We start from the raw sequence: 16,752 nt of genomic DNA, 5'->3' as shown, positions 1-16,752 counted from the left end.
AGAGAGAGAGAGAGAGAGAGAGAGAGAGAGAGAGAGAGAGAGAGACATAGCACTTATTGTCACAGTCCATTGTCAGGAGCTTTCAGACTCCTCTCTCATTTTACTGAATTGGCAAGGGTGGGGATAGAGGCAGAGAGGCATTCCTGGAGCTCCTATCCAATGTTTAAATGGACCTCCTATGCTGTCTCAACTAGCATTCCCAGGGACAGTAGGGAGGAATTGGACTGATGAGAAATTTAAAAGTCACTACAGTTAAGCTTTCCATTTTAAATTCTCATCTGAGCACTTACCAACACAAGAGCAACAATGCTTTCTGCCTTCCCCTCACTGTAGGACTTCTGATAATTGTTCAAGTAACTTAATAAACAATGTTTGAACATCATACAATTTGTAACATCTGCACAGGAGGTCTAATCATTGCGAAATGGACTCATGAATTCTTGGACCCAGTTGAAACTTTAAGAAACTGAAATCCAATTTCATTACAATTTAACAAAGAGAAAAAAAAAGGCTGTTATATGTTCTCTTTTGAAATATAAAGCATGCATAGTTAAAGTACTTCTGAAAGAAACTAGGGGTATTTGCTGTCTCCTAATCAGTTACTACGAGCTAGAATGAATCTATAAGGGATTTAAAACTATATACAAGTTCAAGGGCGAACCTTTGTGTTTAGCATTGGTATGGCTTCCAAAAGTAAATATTCACAAATAGGACTGTGAGGAGAAGTCCAAATAGTTTGGTGGGCTTTGGACACAACAAAGCTATCTGAGGACAGTTTCTTAAACACTCCCATAGAGTATTCTAGAATGGTAGCTTCAGGTAGACATGCTGTAGAGTACCTGGTGATAGATTGTAATCCTACGGACACAAGATCTCAACTCACAAAGGCAAGTGAAGCTCAAACTAGTAAATGAAAGAAACCCTCAGAAAAGTTGCAGAGCCTACTTTCCCTGCCTGGGAGATCCGCAAACAGCTACTATGGCTTCTGTGAAAAGAAAAGCATCATTGGGGAGCCAGAATTAGAAAAAGCCTCATGCTTCAGCAAGTTTCTCTCCATCTGAGCCAGATAACACATCCCGGGGGAAGACTTCAGGAAATGCCCCAAGGGAGTGACAGTTGATATTAGCTGAGTGGGTGAAAGAGCATAGACAGAGATGGAAATATTGGGCTTTTTTTTTCAACTGTGAACTTAACCCAAGTCCTCAACATTTACACAGACTCGGGGCAGAGTCTTGTTCTTCCAAGGCTCGACCACGAGGTGGCCTCAATCCTTAATTGGGTCCCCAAGGCACGGGTTGCTCAGGGATGGATTTTTATAAAAAGTTCTTTCTACCTGGAGGCTTAGCTCTGGTAACTTCCAAGTAAGAAGTTCAAGTCTTCAAAACTTTAATCAACTTAGCACTTCTGAATTTTATAGAAAAGGCCCAATTTTAAAAAGGCCAAAGCTTCTCTTTGGATACCCCTGCCTTCAAAGTTTGCAAACCATGCCAAAGTTGACTAGAGAGGTCCTGAGTAAGATGAAATGCTTGTTCCTTTCTTAATGCACCTTGTAATTTGCATGCATGCCATGCTACCTTATTTATTTTCTTATTAATGGGTCAGAGTGTGTTTAACACCACAAGCTGTAAATTGCAGAGCAGTGGATGAGATGCAGCTGTCTTTATTTTCCTGCCAATTGTCAGAAAGCAAAGTGGGGTAAAGGTAACCCCCCTAACTGACTTTCTACCCATTCCCCCACCCCATCTCTACCTCCATCCAACAACCAACACCCTTGTTTTCATCTGCCAAAGGGGGGAAAAGCAAGAAAGATGTCACCTGGTCGCTCATTGACGAGCTTGCCTATTGAGCAGCTCTGTTATTGAGATTAATAAGCTGCCAGTTTCCAAGGAAGACTAAGAAAACTGCAAAATTAAAGTGCACTGCGATGTGAAATGCTGCTGGTGGCCAGGCAGGATCACGGTGTCAAAAGGCATGGTAAAGCTATAAAATAAGGCCAGGCTTGAAAGGCTAACCTAAAGGTCTCATTAATTTCCATGTTGCCTCTGATGAGAATTTAGAGGTGCATAATGTTTAGCAATATTGAGAATCAAGCTGCCTATTGATCTGAAAAGTGCTTCAATGCATTTGGTTCACACAGAATGAATTCTACTTTTAAACCTTACTTGAAAACATTAGGAAGAAAGAAAAAGAAAGCAAACAGGTTACCTTGGTTTAATATTCTCAAGATCAAGCTTGTCAATGATGCTGTCAGAAAATTAATCCTTTGGTAGAAAAATCAATCTGAGAACAAGTTTGGAATAGTCTTTGGACTCAGCATGGTGGGGACGCTTCAACAATCTCTCTGCTTCTCTGTGCAGAATCTTGATTCTCAGATACGCATTACCAACAAAACGCCCAAATTAGGCTAGGGTGACTTTATCTCAAAGACAAGAAGTGTTTGGGTTTTTGAAACTCAGATCCCCAAGTTAGACTTTTTGAATGTCTCTTATCAAACTCAGTGTGTTCAGCTTTTTAAAAAATATTTTATGGGGCTGGAGAGATGGCTCAGCAGTTAAGAACACCGGTTCTTGCAGAAGATCTGGGTTCGAATCCCAGCACCCACATGGCAGCTAACAACTGTCTGAAACTCCAGTCCCAGGGGATCTGATAGCCTCTTCTGACCTCCAAGGGCATTGCACGACACGAGAGCACTTACCTACATGCAGGCAACACATACAAACACATAAAATAAGAATAATAAAATAAAAAATTTATTTATTATTCTTTTATGTCTATGAGTATATTGCCTGCATGTGTACAAGTGCACCTGTGTCACACAATGCCACTGAAGGCCAGAAGAGGGTGTCAGATTCCCCTGGAACTGGAGTTATGGACAGTTACTAGTCACCATGTGGGTGCTGAGAATTAAAACCTGTTCCTCTGCAAGAGCACCAGTGTTCTTAATCCCTGAGCTTTCTCTCCAGCCTCCACAGTGTATTCAGCTATTGATCAGAGCCTTTGTCATTACTTCCTGCTAAAAGCTCAATAGTAGTATTCCGAGGATGACCAAGTGGCCAGCCAAGGTATCTGTAGCTGTGTGGCTTTTTCCTATCCATGTGGCAAAGTTCTGCTTGGAATTAAAATATTAAAGATCATGAAGTTAAACAGATAGTTGACTGCCTCTGGCATCCTATGCTGCTGCTACTGTGGAGCAAGGAGGCCTCAGGCTTATCATTCTGAGTTGCCCCCAGTGTCCGCTGTTACATAAAATTATAAAGATACTCAGGGTGGTTTGGTAGAAAGAAAAATGAGGTGAATCACCCTTCAAAAGAAGAGTTATTAGTACCAGGTAGCCATTAGACGCCTTTAAAGGGAGAGGGAGAGGGAGAGGGAGAGGGAGAGGGAGAGAGGGAGAGAGAGAGAGAGAGTAGAGAGAGAGAGAGAGAGAGAGAGAGAGAGAGAGAGAGAGAGACAGACTCTTCAGTTCCAAAGGACAAAGGGAATTCCTTGTTCTTACAGGTTTCCAGAGTGGTGGGGATGGGTTGCATATCAAATGACCTAGCCTAGGTGCCAGGAGTCACAAGGCACTAGAAAGAATAAAGTTATAATTCAAAGTTGTATTGGTCCTGGTTATTAGAGGGGGCTGGGCTTGTATCGGTAGTAGGGAAGATCAGAACTCAAGTTTTCTGAGAGGTACAAGGCATGCTTCAACAATATGTGCTGCTTATCTGCTCTGTTCTGAGTAAGATGCAGGAGGATGTTGCCTGATAGTTGATATATATATATATATGGAGAGAGAGAGCGAGAGAGCGAGAGAGCGAGAGAGTGAGAGAGAGAGAGAGAGAGAGAGAGAGGGAGAGAGAGAAACTAGAGGGTCTGTAACCTAATACCCAGGAGATGCAGCAGAGTTCCTTACATCATGCCCAGCCTATGATTCTGACAATGGCTCAGTTTATATCCAGTGACAGGCTGGAATTCATCCATAGATCGCTTCTCCAATGCATGGACTTCACTATCTGCTTGGCTAAGTCAAATTATTATCTGTTTGCTATCAGGATAGGCACAGTTTCCTTTTTATCCCTTTCTAGGTCTGAGGGCATGGTTATGGAGGTTAAGAGCATGGCATTTGGGGGCTGAAGGGATGGTACAGTGCTAAACAGCACCAGTAGCTCTTGCAATGGACCTGGGTTTGTTTTCCAGCACTCACATGACAGCTGACAACCATTAGTAACTCCAGTTCCACGGAACACAACTCCCTCTTCTGGATTCCATGGTCATTGCATGACATGGATGCACTTACATACACGCAGGCAATACACTCTCATACATAAAATCAAAATAATAAAATATTTTTTAAAAAGAGCATGGCATTTAGATTGAGATGGATACAGGTTCAAAGTCTAGCTTTGTGGGGCTGGAGAGATGGCTCAGTGGTTAAGGGCACTGGTTATTCTTGCAGAAGACCTAGGTTCGAATCTCAGTACCCACATGGTCCATAACTCCAGTTCTAGGGGATCCAATGCCTCTTCTGTGCACAACATGGGCACACTTGTACTCATGCACTCATACACATAAAATAAAAATAATAAATAAATAAATAAAATAAAAATCAAAGCCCAGGTTTGCTAGTTGCTGTTAGGCGATGTGTTACTTACTATCCCTGAGTCTCAGATATCATTCATTCATTACAATAGAGTCTCTCCATGTAGCCCATTGTGGCCTCAGACTTGTGCCCCCCCACTGCCTTGCCTACCCCAACACTCCCTTTATTTTAAATAGACATAGTAATGTATAACTTATAAAGAGTTTAAGAGATTAAATGGGATCATATGTGCAAAGCTAAGTGGCAAGCCAAGAATATCTGACAAAGGAAAGTTGTTATTCAAAGACCTATATGATGATGTAGAATAAATTTATCAAATTTCCACAGTTTTTTTTCTTAAAGAGAACAAGACAATTGCATGAGCTGTCAGTACACCAACCCAGCTGTTATTTATAAATGAATGATTTTATGTTACATGGATTAATGTAAGTTCCAACTCGTTGGCCAGTAGCATCAATACCTGCATCTAATTCTCTTGCTGCATCACCTGTTCAACATGACCAAAGCCGAACTTCTGTTGTCTGCCTCAAACTCTATACCATATTTAGTAAATGACAATCACGATGCAAAATACTGACAGTGAATCATAACCCTCAGCTCTGCATCTTAGAAAGCACTAGTCATTGATTACATGTGGGAAACCCTCCTCTCATCCAGAGCCTTCAGCGCAGACCCCTAAGCAAAGGCACAGGGATTTTCCCCTTAATGATGGTGGATTCCTCTCGACTGAACCTGTACTCTAGATTCATATCACTTTTTTTAATCTTTTTGAGACAGGGTCTCCCTGTAGCCCCAGCTGTCCTGGAACTCATTATGTAGACCAGGCTGGCCTTGAACTTACAGAGATCCACCTGCCTCTGCCTCCCAAGTGCTGGAATTAAAGATGTGCACCACCTAAGTTTACTCTTTTGCTTAAAATGCCCCACTGAGTTTTCATTGTGTTTGGGGGTAATGTCCCAAATATCATAGCCCAAAGCCCTGTTCCATCTTGTCCTTGCCTATTTTTCTGACTTGCTTCCCTCAGTGAGCCACTGATACACACACACACACACACACACACACACACACACACACACACAAGATCTCTTTCTTCCTTCTCTTTCTCTGTGAATATGTATATTCACACACACATACACATGCATATATGCATGTGTGTGTGTATGTGTGTATGTGTTTCTGTATGTGGGTATAGGTGTATGTGCATGCCACATACACTTGTGGATGTCAGAGAACAAACCAGGTGCCAGTCCTTGCCTTTCTGTCTTGTCTGAGAACAGGGTTTCTTCACTGCTGTACAAGCCAGTCTAGCTGACCCATGAACTTTGGGACATTCTTGTCTCCACCTCTTATTTCCTGTAGGTACTCTGTGGTTACAGATGTTTACACTACTGTGTCTGAGATTTTAGGTGGGTTTTGGAGATCATAACTTGTGTTCTCAGACTTGTGAAGTAAGCTCTTTTACCCACCGAGCCATCTCCCCACCCCTACAACTCTCCTTAAGCCTGACAGACACCCATTCATCATGAGACTGATGGTTTTAGACTTCTCATGACACCATGTTTACTGCGGAGGATATTTGTATATTTGTTTATTGGTGCTCTGTCTCATCCTGCATCTATATAAGGGAAGGGTTTGCTTTTCATTTTTGTGGTTGAATTCTTAGTGTTGGCACATTGTAGGTGTTCTCATAGATATGTCTGGAATGAATAATGGATGGTCATCTTGAAAAGCACTTGCAAACTTGTTCAGAGCTTCAGGATCTTGATGATTAAAAGCAAGGTTTTCTGGAAACTTTGCCCTTCTTAGGTATTTTTCTCTGCATCTGCTGCCCAGACAGATTCAGAGAAGCTTGCTTCAGCAAGCACAGAGGGAGGAGAGCTGGGTTCTGTCACTGAGCTACTTCTACTGTTTTAGACAAGAGAAGCTGACTTCAGACACTTCCCAAGAAGCTGCCGAGCAGGAAGATTCCTGACCTCAGCAGAGAAGGAATAGACAGGTAGGTAATAGGAGATAGCAGCCTGGAAGCACTTGGGGACTTGGTTCCGTGAACAGGATGGGAAGAAGATGGTGGGAAGTGATTTATATTACAGGCTGTTTGTACTGAAGTCCTTTGTCATGTGCTTAGGTTTTGTGAATTGTGACTGCTTTCAACAGTAGAAATTTACATGCATTTTTCTTTAATGGGATTAACATTAATATAATTCTCTTTGCAAGCTTTCTATGTGTTGAGCTCATTTGGACAGCTCTTCCGTGTTTTTTTTTCTTCTGTGTCTGTGTGCACATATGTGTGCAGGTGGAGGCCAGAGGTTGATGTTGGCTGTCTTCCTCAATTGCTCTCCACCTTATTTTTTGAGACAGAGTCTCTCATTGAACCTGGAGCTCACCAATTTTGCTAGACTGGCTGGCCACTGACCTCCAGCATCTGCCTGTTTCTGTCTCTCCAGTGCTATAATTACATGTGCTGTCATGTCCACCTTTAATGTGGGTGTTGGATTTGAACTCAGGTCTTTATGTCTGCACGGCAAGCATTACTGATGGAGGCACCTTTCTAGCCCTAGTTCTGCTTTCTGTGCTATATATTTCCATGTTTGATGAATCAATACTCCCAATTCTGTGTATCATAAGACTATCTCTATATAAAGCATCCTTCAAGGAAGACCTTACAGGCATCTTTAAGGACATCAATGAGCAATACGAGAGGCAAAGGCCCATCCCCACTGGCTTAATGAAACACTGGGATTTTGATGAGCATCTCTAGGGGTGACAGGATACCTGCTCACTACCTCCCAAGTATCGTCTGCCACACCCAGAAGTCTATGAATGAGGGAAAGGCTGAGAAACTGTTGGTAAACTTCTACTGGGTGTTCTCAATTACTGACTACATCACAATCAGTCTCCAGAACATCTTGCCTTTAATGGGTCTCGTTCCAGGATGTGATTAACTGAGTCCCATTTGTTACAAAAGAGGCATGAAGATCCTCACACGGCATCACACCTTTACAAAGTACTCCTATACTTGCTATCATTCCCCCAGGGTAGGAAAATGATTCTTCTAAAATTGCAATATGTTGGCATTTGGAAGAGTGAATTTGTTTAGTTCTCAGTTGTTACTGATATCTATCATCTATCTATCTATCGATCATCTATCTATCATCTATCTATCATCTGTTATCATTTGTCTATCATTTATCTATCATCTATCATCTATCTATCTATCTATCTATCATCTATCTATCACCTATCTATCTATCTATCTATCATCTATCTATCATCTATCTATCTATCTATCTTCTATCTATCATCTATCTATCATCTATCTATCATCTATCTATATCTGAAAGAGTGAGCATGGGAACAACCATTACCTTTGGTTTTTCTCTACTTTACTATTAGATAGACTCATGTTTATCCCTCAAAGCCCAGATGTAGCAGCTCTTCAGCTGTGAAACTTTAAAAAAAATTTTTATTTATTTTTATTTTATGTGTATGAGTGTATTGCCTGCATGTGTATAGGTGCACCTGTGTCGTGCAGTGCTTGCGGAGGTCAGAAGAAGGTGTCAGATCCCCTGGAACTGAAGCTACAGATGGTTTTTAAGCACCATGTGTGTGCTGGGAATCGAACCCGGGTCCTCTGTAAGAGCAGTCAGTGCTCTTAGCACCGAGCCATCTCTCAAGCCCCTGTGAAACTTTTTATAGCAATCACTGCAACTTTCAAATTTCCATTATTCATTATTGTATATAATATGCTTCCTTTTTCTTTCTGTGCCTACCTCCTCCTTTGAGTTGTATGAAAGCTTACAGGGGAATATGCAAATTTTACCCATGACCTACCCAGGATCTAACATTGTTTTTGAATATTGGAGGGACTCGATACATATTTGCTAACAAGAGAACAAATTAGCCAAATTTAAAAGAGAATAACAAAGCTGTTTTCCGTTAACATTTCCCTCCCTTTCCCTCTTCTTCTCCATTTCCTTTCCTCCGGGTTGTGTTCCCCAGACCAAACTACCCATGCTGAAATCATATGCAGCTTCCTGCTATTTATTTTCTTATTTGTTTTATATTTTGTGTGTATGTGTGGCATAGGTGTGTGTCTGTGGGGTGTGTACACCTGCATGTGGAGGCCAGAGGTCAGTACTGGGCATCTTCCTTAACTGTACTCCATTTTGTTTTTTGAGACAAGGTCTCTCATTGAGCCTGGAGTTCATTTACTCAGCTAGGATGAGTGACCAAAGAGCTCCAAGGGTCTGCCTGTCTCTGCCTATCCTGCCCCAGTTCTGGAATTATAGATATACACCACTCCGCCTGGCTTTTATTTGGGTGTGGGGGATTCAAACTCAAGCCCTCATGCTTGTGTGGTGAGCACTTTAGCCATTGCCCCAGTCTGTATTTATTTATTACAGTGCTAGGGATTGAACTCAGAGCCTTGAATATGTAAGGTGAGTCCTGTATCACTGAGTTATACTTTCATGTCGGAAAAATCATAAAATTTCCATAATTTCTTAAAAATCATAAATTTCAATAATTCCATAAAAATCATAAAAATTCCCCAAATTCTATGGATTAATGTGAAAGTTTTCATATGCAAGTCTATCACACACTCAAGTCCCACATTCTCACATCTGTGAATGAAGTCTCAAATACTTGCTGAATTCTGCTTAATTTCTGGTAGCAGCCCTAGCCCGAGACCTGACACTTCATTCTCTAATCCTTGGCTCTTGAATGTACTGATCAAAGAATGTTCTGATGCTGTTCTCACTTGTCTTTTCTTTCACACAGACTTCAAGGTTTGAGATCCCATCTACCTGTGGAGTTCATCTTTAACTTGCCTTTTCCAAGTGCATCAATCACTGAAGACTCCTAGTCCTTGGGGGAAATGCCACTTGTTCAAGGGATCTGCAGAAGCACTCTGGAGAACAGAGAGCAGGGCTGGGAGAGCTTACTTCAGGACAGCAGCAAGTGACCTGCTGCTTTTGTGGGTTCTCTCTACTGTGTGCTCAGCAAGGAGACATTTTATTATAAGTGGTTCTTCAGAATAAATCTCCTGGGAAACCAACTGATTCCATCAGCAGCTGGGAGATATGTTTATGTTATATTATTCTTATCACCAGGGGGAGACCGCTTACAAGGAGCAGACTGATGGATCTGGCCCTGTAAATGGGACAATTAGGGCAACAAATACAGGTTTGCGGCTGTTCAGCCACTGCCATCCCGCTCCCTTACTATATGGGAATCACAAGGGCTCTACCCAGTGTCCCTCCTAATTTACCACCTCCCTGAAGTCACAGGCCTCTTGCAAGCCACTTTGTTTCTTTACATCTAGACTCTGCATCTTTGAAACAGCAATAATAATTGTGCTTTCCTACTTTGCTGGACTGTTTTCTGGTTTGAATGAGATAATATTATATATATATATATTAATGTACATTGGTATTAATATCAATGCACACATGAAACACACAATAAAAGCTGAATGCTAATGGCAACAGTTCAATCACATGTCCTCTTCCCTTTTTTCTCTTCTATCTCCTTCATCTGATCTGCTCCATGGAGGCGTTCTACACAGAGATTGTTTTCCACATATAATCATCTACTGATCTAAAATGAAGCTGACCGGTAGTGTCCAGCAAACTCCAGAGTGGTTCATCAACCCAAGGAGGAAAAGAAAATCTTATCCAGTTTGGTCAACAAGTAGCTGCTAGTATGGGTGTTTATTAGTGGATCGCTGTATTAGTATAGATGTTAATAATTATCTATTTCATTTAATATATAGATATAATTTTTACTTCCTTGATCTATTTTAAGATTCAGAGATTAAGGGTGTAGGCATAGTTGAAAAATACATATAATTGTCAGAAAATAAAATTAAAGTTTAGAGTGATTATAGTCACAAGAGAATAAGGACAAATAAGGCTCAAGATCTTGAAAAACTTAAAGAAAATTATAGATAAGAAACAACTCCAAATGCTACAGCTTTCAAAAGTGCTTCCAGCTGTGTGTAGAAAATCCACCGGCCATTTGGAACATTGCAGATTACTTCTGTCTTCCTTCAAACCTAAGTTATTAAAGTTTAAAACCGATTTGAGAACTTTCTGAAGGGTCCATATAAATAGGCACCTCCATGGTTATTTCAGACAAGCATGCAACAGCACACAACTGCAGCACACAAACCAGGAAGGTGTCTGGGGATGGAGTCACGGGGCCCTGCAGTATCTGACCAACCTGCTCATGGCCTTTGCTGTCAATTACAGTCCTCCCCCACCAAGACCCAGGGGTCTTCTTTAAGGCTGTCGTGGAATGTAGTGTTTTAGAAGGCCAGAGGCAAAAATGGAAAAACAAAACAAACAACCCTCCTCCCCCACAAAAACAACACAAAAGCACACCAAAACAAAACAAAGCTAGACCTGGAGATGATTTCCAGACTCTTCCCTCCCAACACAAGTACCACCCTTTTTTTTTCCCTCCTGTTTGTTTTTCCACAGCCCTGTTTGCCCCAAGGCATCAAGCTGTTAGTGTGTACAGGAGGGAGTAAAGTGGGTCGGCATGTTAGATGAAGTATAAATTAAAATTAGACTTCTGTCAGTCTGGAATAGGGGATTGTTTTCAAGGTCTCCCCAAACACTTAATTTCAAATGAGTCTTCATTTATAACTTCAAGAAAGGCCAAATGCATAATTTATCAGCAGCTTTCAGTCAATATACCCTTATAAGCATGTTTCCCATGAGCCTTTGAGTAAAAATATGTTATGCTAATTCTATTAGTTGGGTACACAAGAGCTGTCTAAGAGAGTAAACAAGCATTAAAAGGAGAGACATGTGAACAAGGAAACACTGATCAGCCTCCTGTCCAGGGTCAAATTACCAAGGGATAGGAGGCTTTACACCTGTCTCCTTAAACTGGGACTGTTTCTCCAATCAGAACTCTGAGCCACGTGACTCAGGTGATTTTGAGTGGGGGACAGGGACTTACCGAGTCTCCAGAGGCACGTTGCTGTTTAGCACCCAGCTGTCCTGAAGCTGGACAGACTCTGGTGTGGTGGCCAGGTCATTGGGTGCAGGAGCTGGGGCGTGGATCTGGCTCCTCCGATTGGTCAGTGAGTTCCTGTTGAGGGAGTTGGCAGATGAGTGGTGATGTGACAGCGTGTGGTTGTGAGGGGGCGGAAGAGGGGGCCTCAGGGTCGACTGGCTGTGATGGTTTGGAGGGCCTGGAAGAGAGGAAGAAGAAACAGTGATCAGTACCTACAGATTCCAGTCTGAGGGACTCTGTGCACCTGTGCAGTGGGGTTTGCGTTCAAACTCTCTAGTCCACAGTGCCTGATAACCATGAACTAGAGAGACAGGCAGGGTTATCAGTCACAAACACAGAACACAAATACTGTGCCTTAATTTTCACTTATGTATATACATTAACTAGAGTACAACAAGGATCAAGGTTATCAAAACCAAGATGAAAAGGAATGAGTGGTCAGTGGAATTATCTGAAATATATTAATACTGGGCTGGAGGTGACAAGGTGACTCATAAGGCTGATCCTGGCTGTAGCAAGCTTTATTTCATTTCCTGGTAAACTAGAAAGGCCCAAGTTCTTTATAAAGAGCTGTTTTTATGGAAACATAAGTATAAAAATGGTCACAAGAAGCCGGGAGTGGTGGTGCATGCCTTTAGTCCCATCACTTGGGAGGCAGAGGCAGGCGGATCTCTGGGAGTTTGAGGCCAGCCTGGTCTCCATAGCAAATCCAGGCCAGCTGGGGCTACAGGGAGACCCTGTCTCAAAAAGACCAAAAGAAAAAAAAAATGGTTATGGGAGACTGGGGCAGGTGGGAGCTAGGGAGAGATTAGCTAATGGGCACAAAGAGTTACATGGGAGGGATAAGTTCTAGGTTTCTGGAAAGGAGAGTAACTACAGTCAACAATGATACATATTTCCAGCTAATACAGGGTATTGTCAATGTTTCATCAAAAAGAAGTGATGTACTGCATGTGGCAGATATGCTAATTACATGGACTTGGTTATTATACAATGAATTTATGTGTTAAAACGTCATAGTGTACCCTATATATTTGCACAACTAGTGTACAGATAAAACTTGTTACTGGGCTGGGAAGACAGCTCAGTGGGTGAAATGCTTACTGTATAAGCATGAGGACCTGAATTTGGATCCCCAGAGCACACGTAAAGCTGGACAGAGCAGTGCACATCTGTCATCTGAGCACTTCAATAGTGAGATGGGAAGAGGAGACAGGGGAATCCCCAGAAACTGTGGGCCAGCCAGCTGGGCATATACAACAGCCAACAATAAGAGACTCTGGCTCAAACAAGGTGGAAGGTGAGAACTGACACCTGAGGTTGTCTTCAGATCTCCACGTGAGTGCCATGGCATCTTGCACCCTCTCACACTCACACGAACACACGTGCACTCACATATGTACACATATCCTATATAGACACACAACACACACATAAAGATAAAACACAAAGCTACACAATTAATCTTTCTAAAGGTAATAGTAATATGGTACGCTCAAGTCAGGGGGCCTCACAATGAAATCCTGGTGGTGGCCAGGCACCAAAGTGAAGCAGGCCAGCTGTGGATGGGGTTGAATCTGAATGCTGAAGATCTAAACTTCTGGGTGCCGTTTCCTGGATTTTGAAGATGTTGACAACTCAAAATAAATAGATATAAAAACAAGCATATGCTTTCATACGCTTGTTTTAAGAGAGTCTGTGAGCCCTCTCTGACCATTGGGTGGATAGTTGCTTTTTACTAAGACATGAGTCATGAGGACAGTCTCTCCAGGTCAAGGCAGATATTTTCAAACCACAATCCTTACTCCAAATCACAACCTATTTTTTAAATAATGAAATCCTCTGTCCTTCTCACTAGAGAATCCTACCTCTGGAAATATCCCTTTGTAAATATTCCTACACAGGACAACTCTACCCAAGGTCTTTGTAGCAACCAGTCTACCGGCACAAAGAAATATTTTAAACATAATGAAAACGAAAGTAGTTTACCATGCGACGTAAGCCTATAATTTCCTTTTAATGGATGCTGAAACATGACTTTTAATTTGTGTCCTTTGAGAAACTTTATTTTCTGAAGCCTCCAGTCGGGGTTGGCAGCTCACCAGGTGACTGCTGAGCCCTGTCATTCTGGCCTCTGCCAACTTTTAAAATCCCAAGCTCCTGCTGCCCTGGCTTTAAGAAGTTGGCTCAAGTCATTTAAACAAGCAATTTGACACAAATTTCAACTACTTGTCTCCTTATGTGGCCAGGCTACATCTCCAAAAGGTGTAATCTACATTCTGGGGTTCCTATGAAGCCTGCGGCGGCATTCCTAAGGCAGGATAACACGTCAAAAAGATACTAGGTTTGGAGTCTATCACAACTAACACAAACAGGAAGGAAAAATACAGAGGAAACCTGTTCCTTGAAACTAGCATCTCTGGGTTGAAACTACTTGGGGATTTTTTTTTTTAATGTTCAGAAAAAGACAACTAAAACTAAAACCCAGTGGGAAATGCCACAGTGTAGTTGTATAGATTTGAAATCGTGTCCTCCAAATGAACCTGTAATTCATGTTTTACATTATGTCTCAGTGACACTTTAAATATATCTTTGGGGGAGTTCATAGCTGTAGCACAGGCTATTACATAGGCTGGCATTGTTGTCTGTCTAGTAATATATTATTACATACTTATTTAGCATTTGTCTGTCTCCTATTAGTGGAAAGAGGTGGGAAAGGGGGTGAATGATGTAATAATGAACCCTCAGAGGTGCTCTCCAAGCCCCGCACACAGGGTTAATGAATTCTCATGCCTTTCTTTTCCCCTCTCTCGACTCCCATCCAAGTGGAATCATTATTCTCCATTAGTTAGGTAATTATGAGACTTGCCTGGGGAAGATGGGGTGAGTCAGTGCACAAGCAAGAATCTACCCTCCCTGCCCGGAGCCCTGACTTTCTCTCTTCCTCTACCCCCAGCTCCCACCCCCAGCTCTCTGGACCACACACTCTGTCTGAGTACAAAGAAGCCATGTGAAGAATTTTATTCCCTCAGTGAGTTCACAGACCCACCTGCTTCCTGTCTGTTCACCCTCCTCAAGTTTTCCTCACCTATTCCAGCTGTGTGGCCTTCTCTGTCCATCTGTGCCGGGTGTGGGTGGAATTTCTGCAGTTGCCTGTGTGTGTGGAAGGTCTCCAGGCGTGGTGCCCGGGGCTATGGAAACACTGACTAAGATGGACAGTCAGTATCTGTGTTAACTGGAAGAGGGGTCAAGGTCTCTTTCCAGTTCACCTAAAAAGAAAGCTTAGAACTTTCTGGAAGAATTAGAGAAAGAAGAGTAGGGAAAGATGAAAGAATACTCAGTTCTTTATTCACTCTACTCTCCTGTGAAGCAACATGCAGTTTCACTGCAAATAAATTATTGACAACCACAGAAACAAAAAGTATCTGGCACCCCACTAACAGAAGATGCTCTCGTGACTGTTGCTCACATCTACTGTGATATTGGTTATATTTGCTCATGCATCCATCTATCCAGCAGCCACATGTTCACCTAGGTTTAGGAGATAGAAAAGAAAAAGGCACTCACCCCACAGAGAGGCAAATGCTACCACTGGGGAACACGGAGTGATGAGGGAATGTGTGGGATGTGAATTTAGCTGGAGGTTAAGAGAGAAAATCTAAAGAAATCGGGTTCAAGGGTTGAGCCTGCCACTTTCTAGTTGTAGGAACCCAAGCATGCTAACCTGTTTCTTTAATTCTCAGCTTCCTTAACTGACAAAGGATGAAAAACAGCGATGACGATCCATCCACTAAGGTGAAAGTGAGATAGGATGAAGGTAATATGATGCTCGGATGGCCTGTGAATCTCCAAACTCATGTGTAGAGAACACTGGTTATTTCATGGATGAAACAATGGATAAGACAAATTTTAGCTTCAAAGAAGCCATAATTGAGTAGTGAACACAAAAGCAGACTTCATCTGTACAGGTCAGAGTCCCAGATCAGTAACCTTCAATATTAGGATTATAGAAATTTGATTAATATTTTGTAGTATTTTAGGTTCTGGAACAAAAGTCAAAACCACATGTCACAAGAGCAGGCTAGACATGTATGCTCTTGGCTGATTTTTCAGTGGCCATCAACCCTAACATCACAGTTACCTGGCCTTTGCTGCTATAGCCTTTGTGTCTCTGATTCCTAATGCTATGGTCTTGGTGACTCCCAGTTTGACCTGGGTACCATGCATTTAGCATGGGTTATGCCCCTCTGAAATGGTGACTAATGACACTAAGGCTTCTGCATTTACTAGATTTCATTGCAGGCATCTCAGAACTTGCTGGGCTTTCCATGTCCCAAAATTCAAACAATTGCTGTCAACATGCCTGACTATTTTCCCAAAATACCCAAGTACATGAAGGGCCCTTCTCCAAAGGATGGACATCCACACTCTGTTACAAAACAGAAGTGAGGAAACACTCTAAGTTCCACACACTTACTGGGTTTGCTTGATGTGCATATTATTGATGGTTCTCCTAGTACCTAAATGCAAAATTACATAATAACACAATTTAACCACACATAACTGTATTAGGTAAGTGCATATACAGTGTCAGTTTTAGAAGTATGCCATTCTTAGTGGGCAAAAGGCAACTGTTTGAAACTTCAGTGCCGACTGTTAAACGGCACCTGATGGACAAGCGTAAGCTGAGAACCTGAAAGGTCTAACCTGAGCTACATAGAAAGACACGCCCCCCCCATCTCAAAAGTAGGCAGATCTCTACCATCAAGAATAACAAGGAAATACAGGAAGTTATTTTTAGGTCCTTCATCTCCCTTTAGCCTGGGAAGAAGGAACTGTTGTAGTAGGTCCTTACCAAGAGCTAAAGAAGTCAAGTGTCCTAGAAAAACTAAAGCAGGTGATTGAAGGGCACGTGTGCTCTGCTGTGTGCTACTATAGGTCCTGTCAAAGCACTGCCTGTGCGTCTGTGGTTTGGAATTTTTGTGGGACACTTGTTACTGGTTGACTTTGACAGGAAAGCCATTCATGTACTTTGTCTAAAGTGCTTCTCAGTTGACTTAAGAAAAATAAAGCAGTTTTTCCTCCTTGAGTCACAATCCCAACACATATGTGAGGACTGAAGTCTTGGCCCAACCCTTCACTCC

The 16,752-nt window shown here is 42.1% G+C and overlaps 1 protein-coding gene across 4 annotated transcripts in view; it reads right to left on the bottom strand.

Moving 5' to 3' along the window:
• Tenm2 (teneurin transmembrane protein 2) overlaps positions 1–14,795 on the bottom strand; it is a 307,755-nt gene extending 292,960 nt beyond the window's left edge. For all 4 annotated transcript variants that reach the window (XM_029562084.1, XM_029562085.1, XM_029562086.1 and 1 more), the window contains exons 1-2: positions 14,697–14,795; positions 11,552–11,786 (exon numbers count right to left, since the gene is read on the bottom strand). In XM_029562084.1, the coding sequence (XP_029417944.1) occupies positions 11,552–11,786; positions 14,697–14,727 (266 nt within the window). In that variant the 5' untranslated portion in view covers positions 14,728–14,795. The remainder of the gene's footprint in view (positions 1–11,551; positions 11,787–14,696) is intronic.
• Between the last annotated feature and the right edge of the window lie 1,957 nt (positions 14,796–16,752).

The sequence above is a fragment of the Nannospalax galili genome, unplaced genomic scaffold (genome assembly GCF_000622305.1).
Source record: "Nannospalax galili isolate Female #2095 unplaced genomic scaffold, S.galili_v1.0 scaffold1154, whole genome shotgun sequence".
Classification (NCBI taxonomy): Eukaryota; Metazoa; Chordata; class Mammalia; order Rodentia; family Spalacidae; genus Nannospalax; species Nannospalax galili.
The sequence above is the reverse complement of the archived record's forward strand: the minus strand, read 5'-3'. Positions and strand labels throughout refer to the sequence as shown.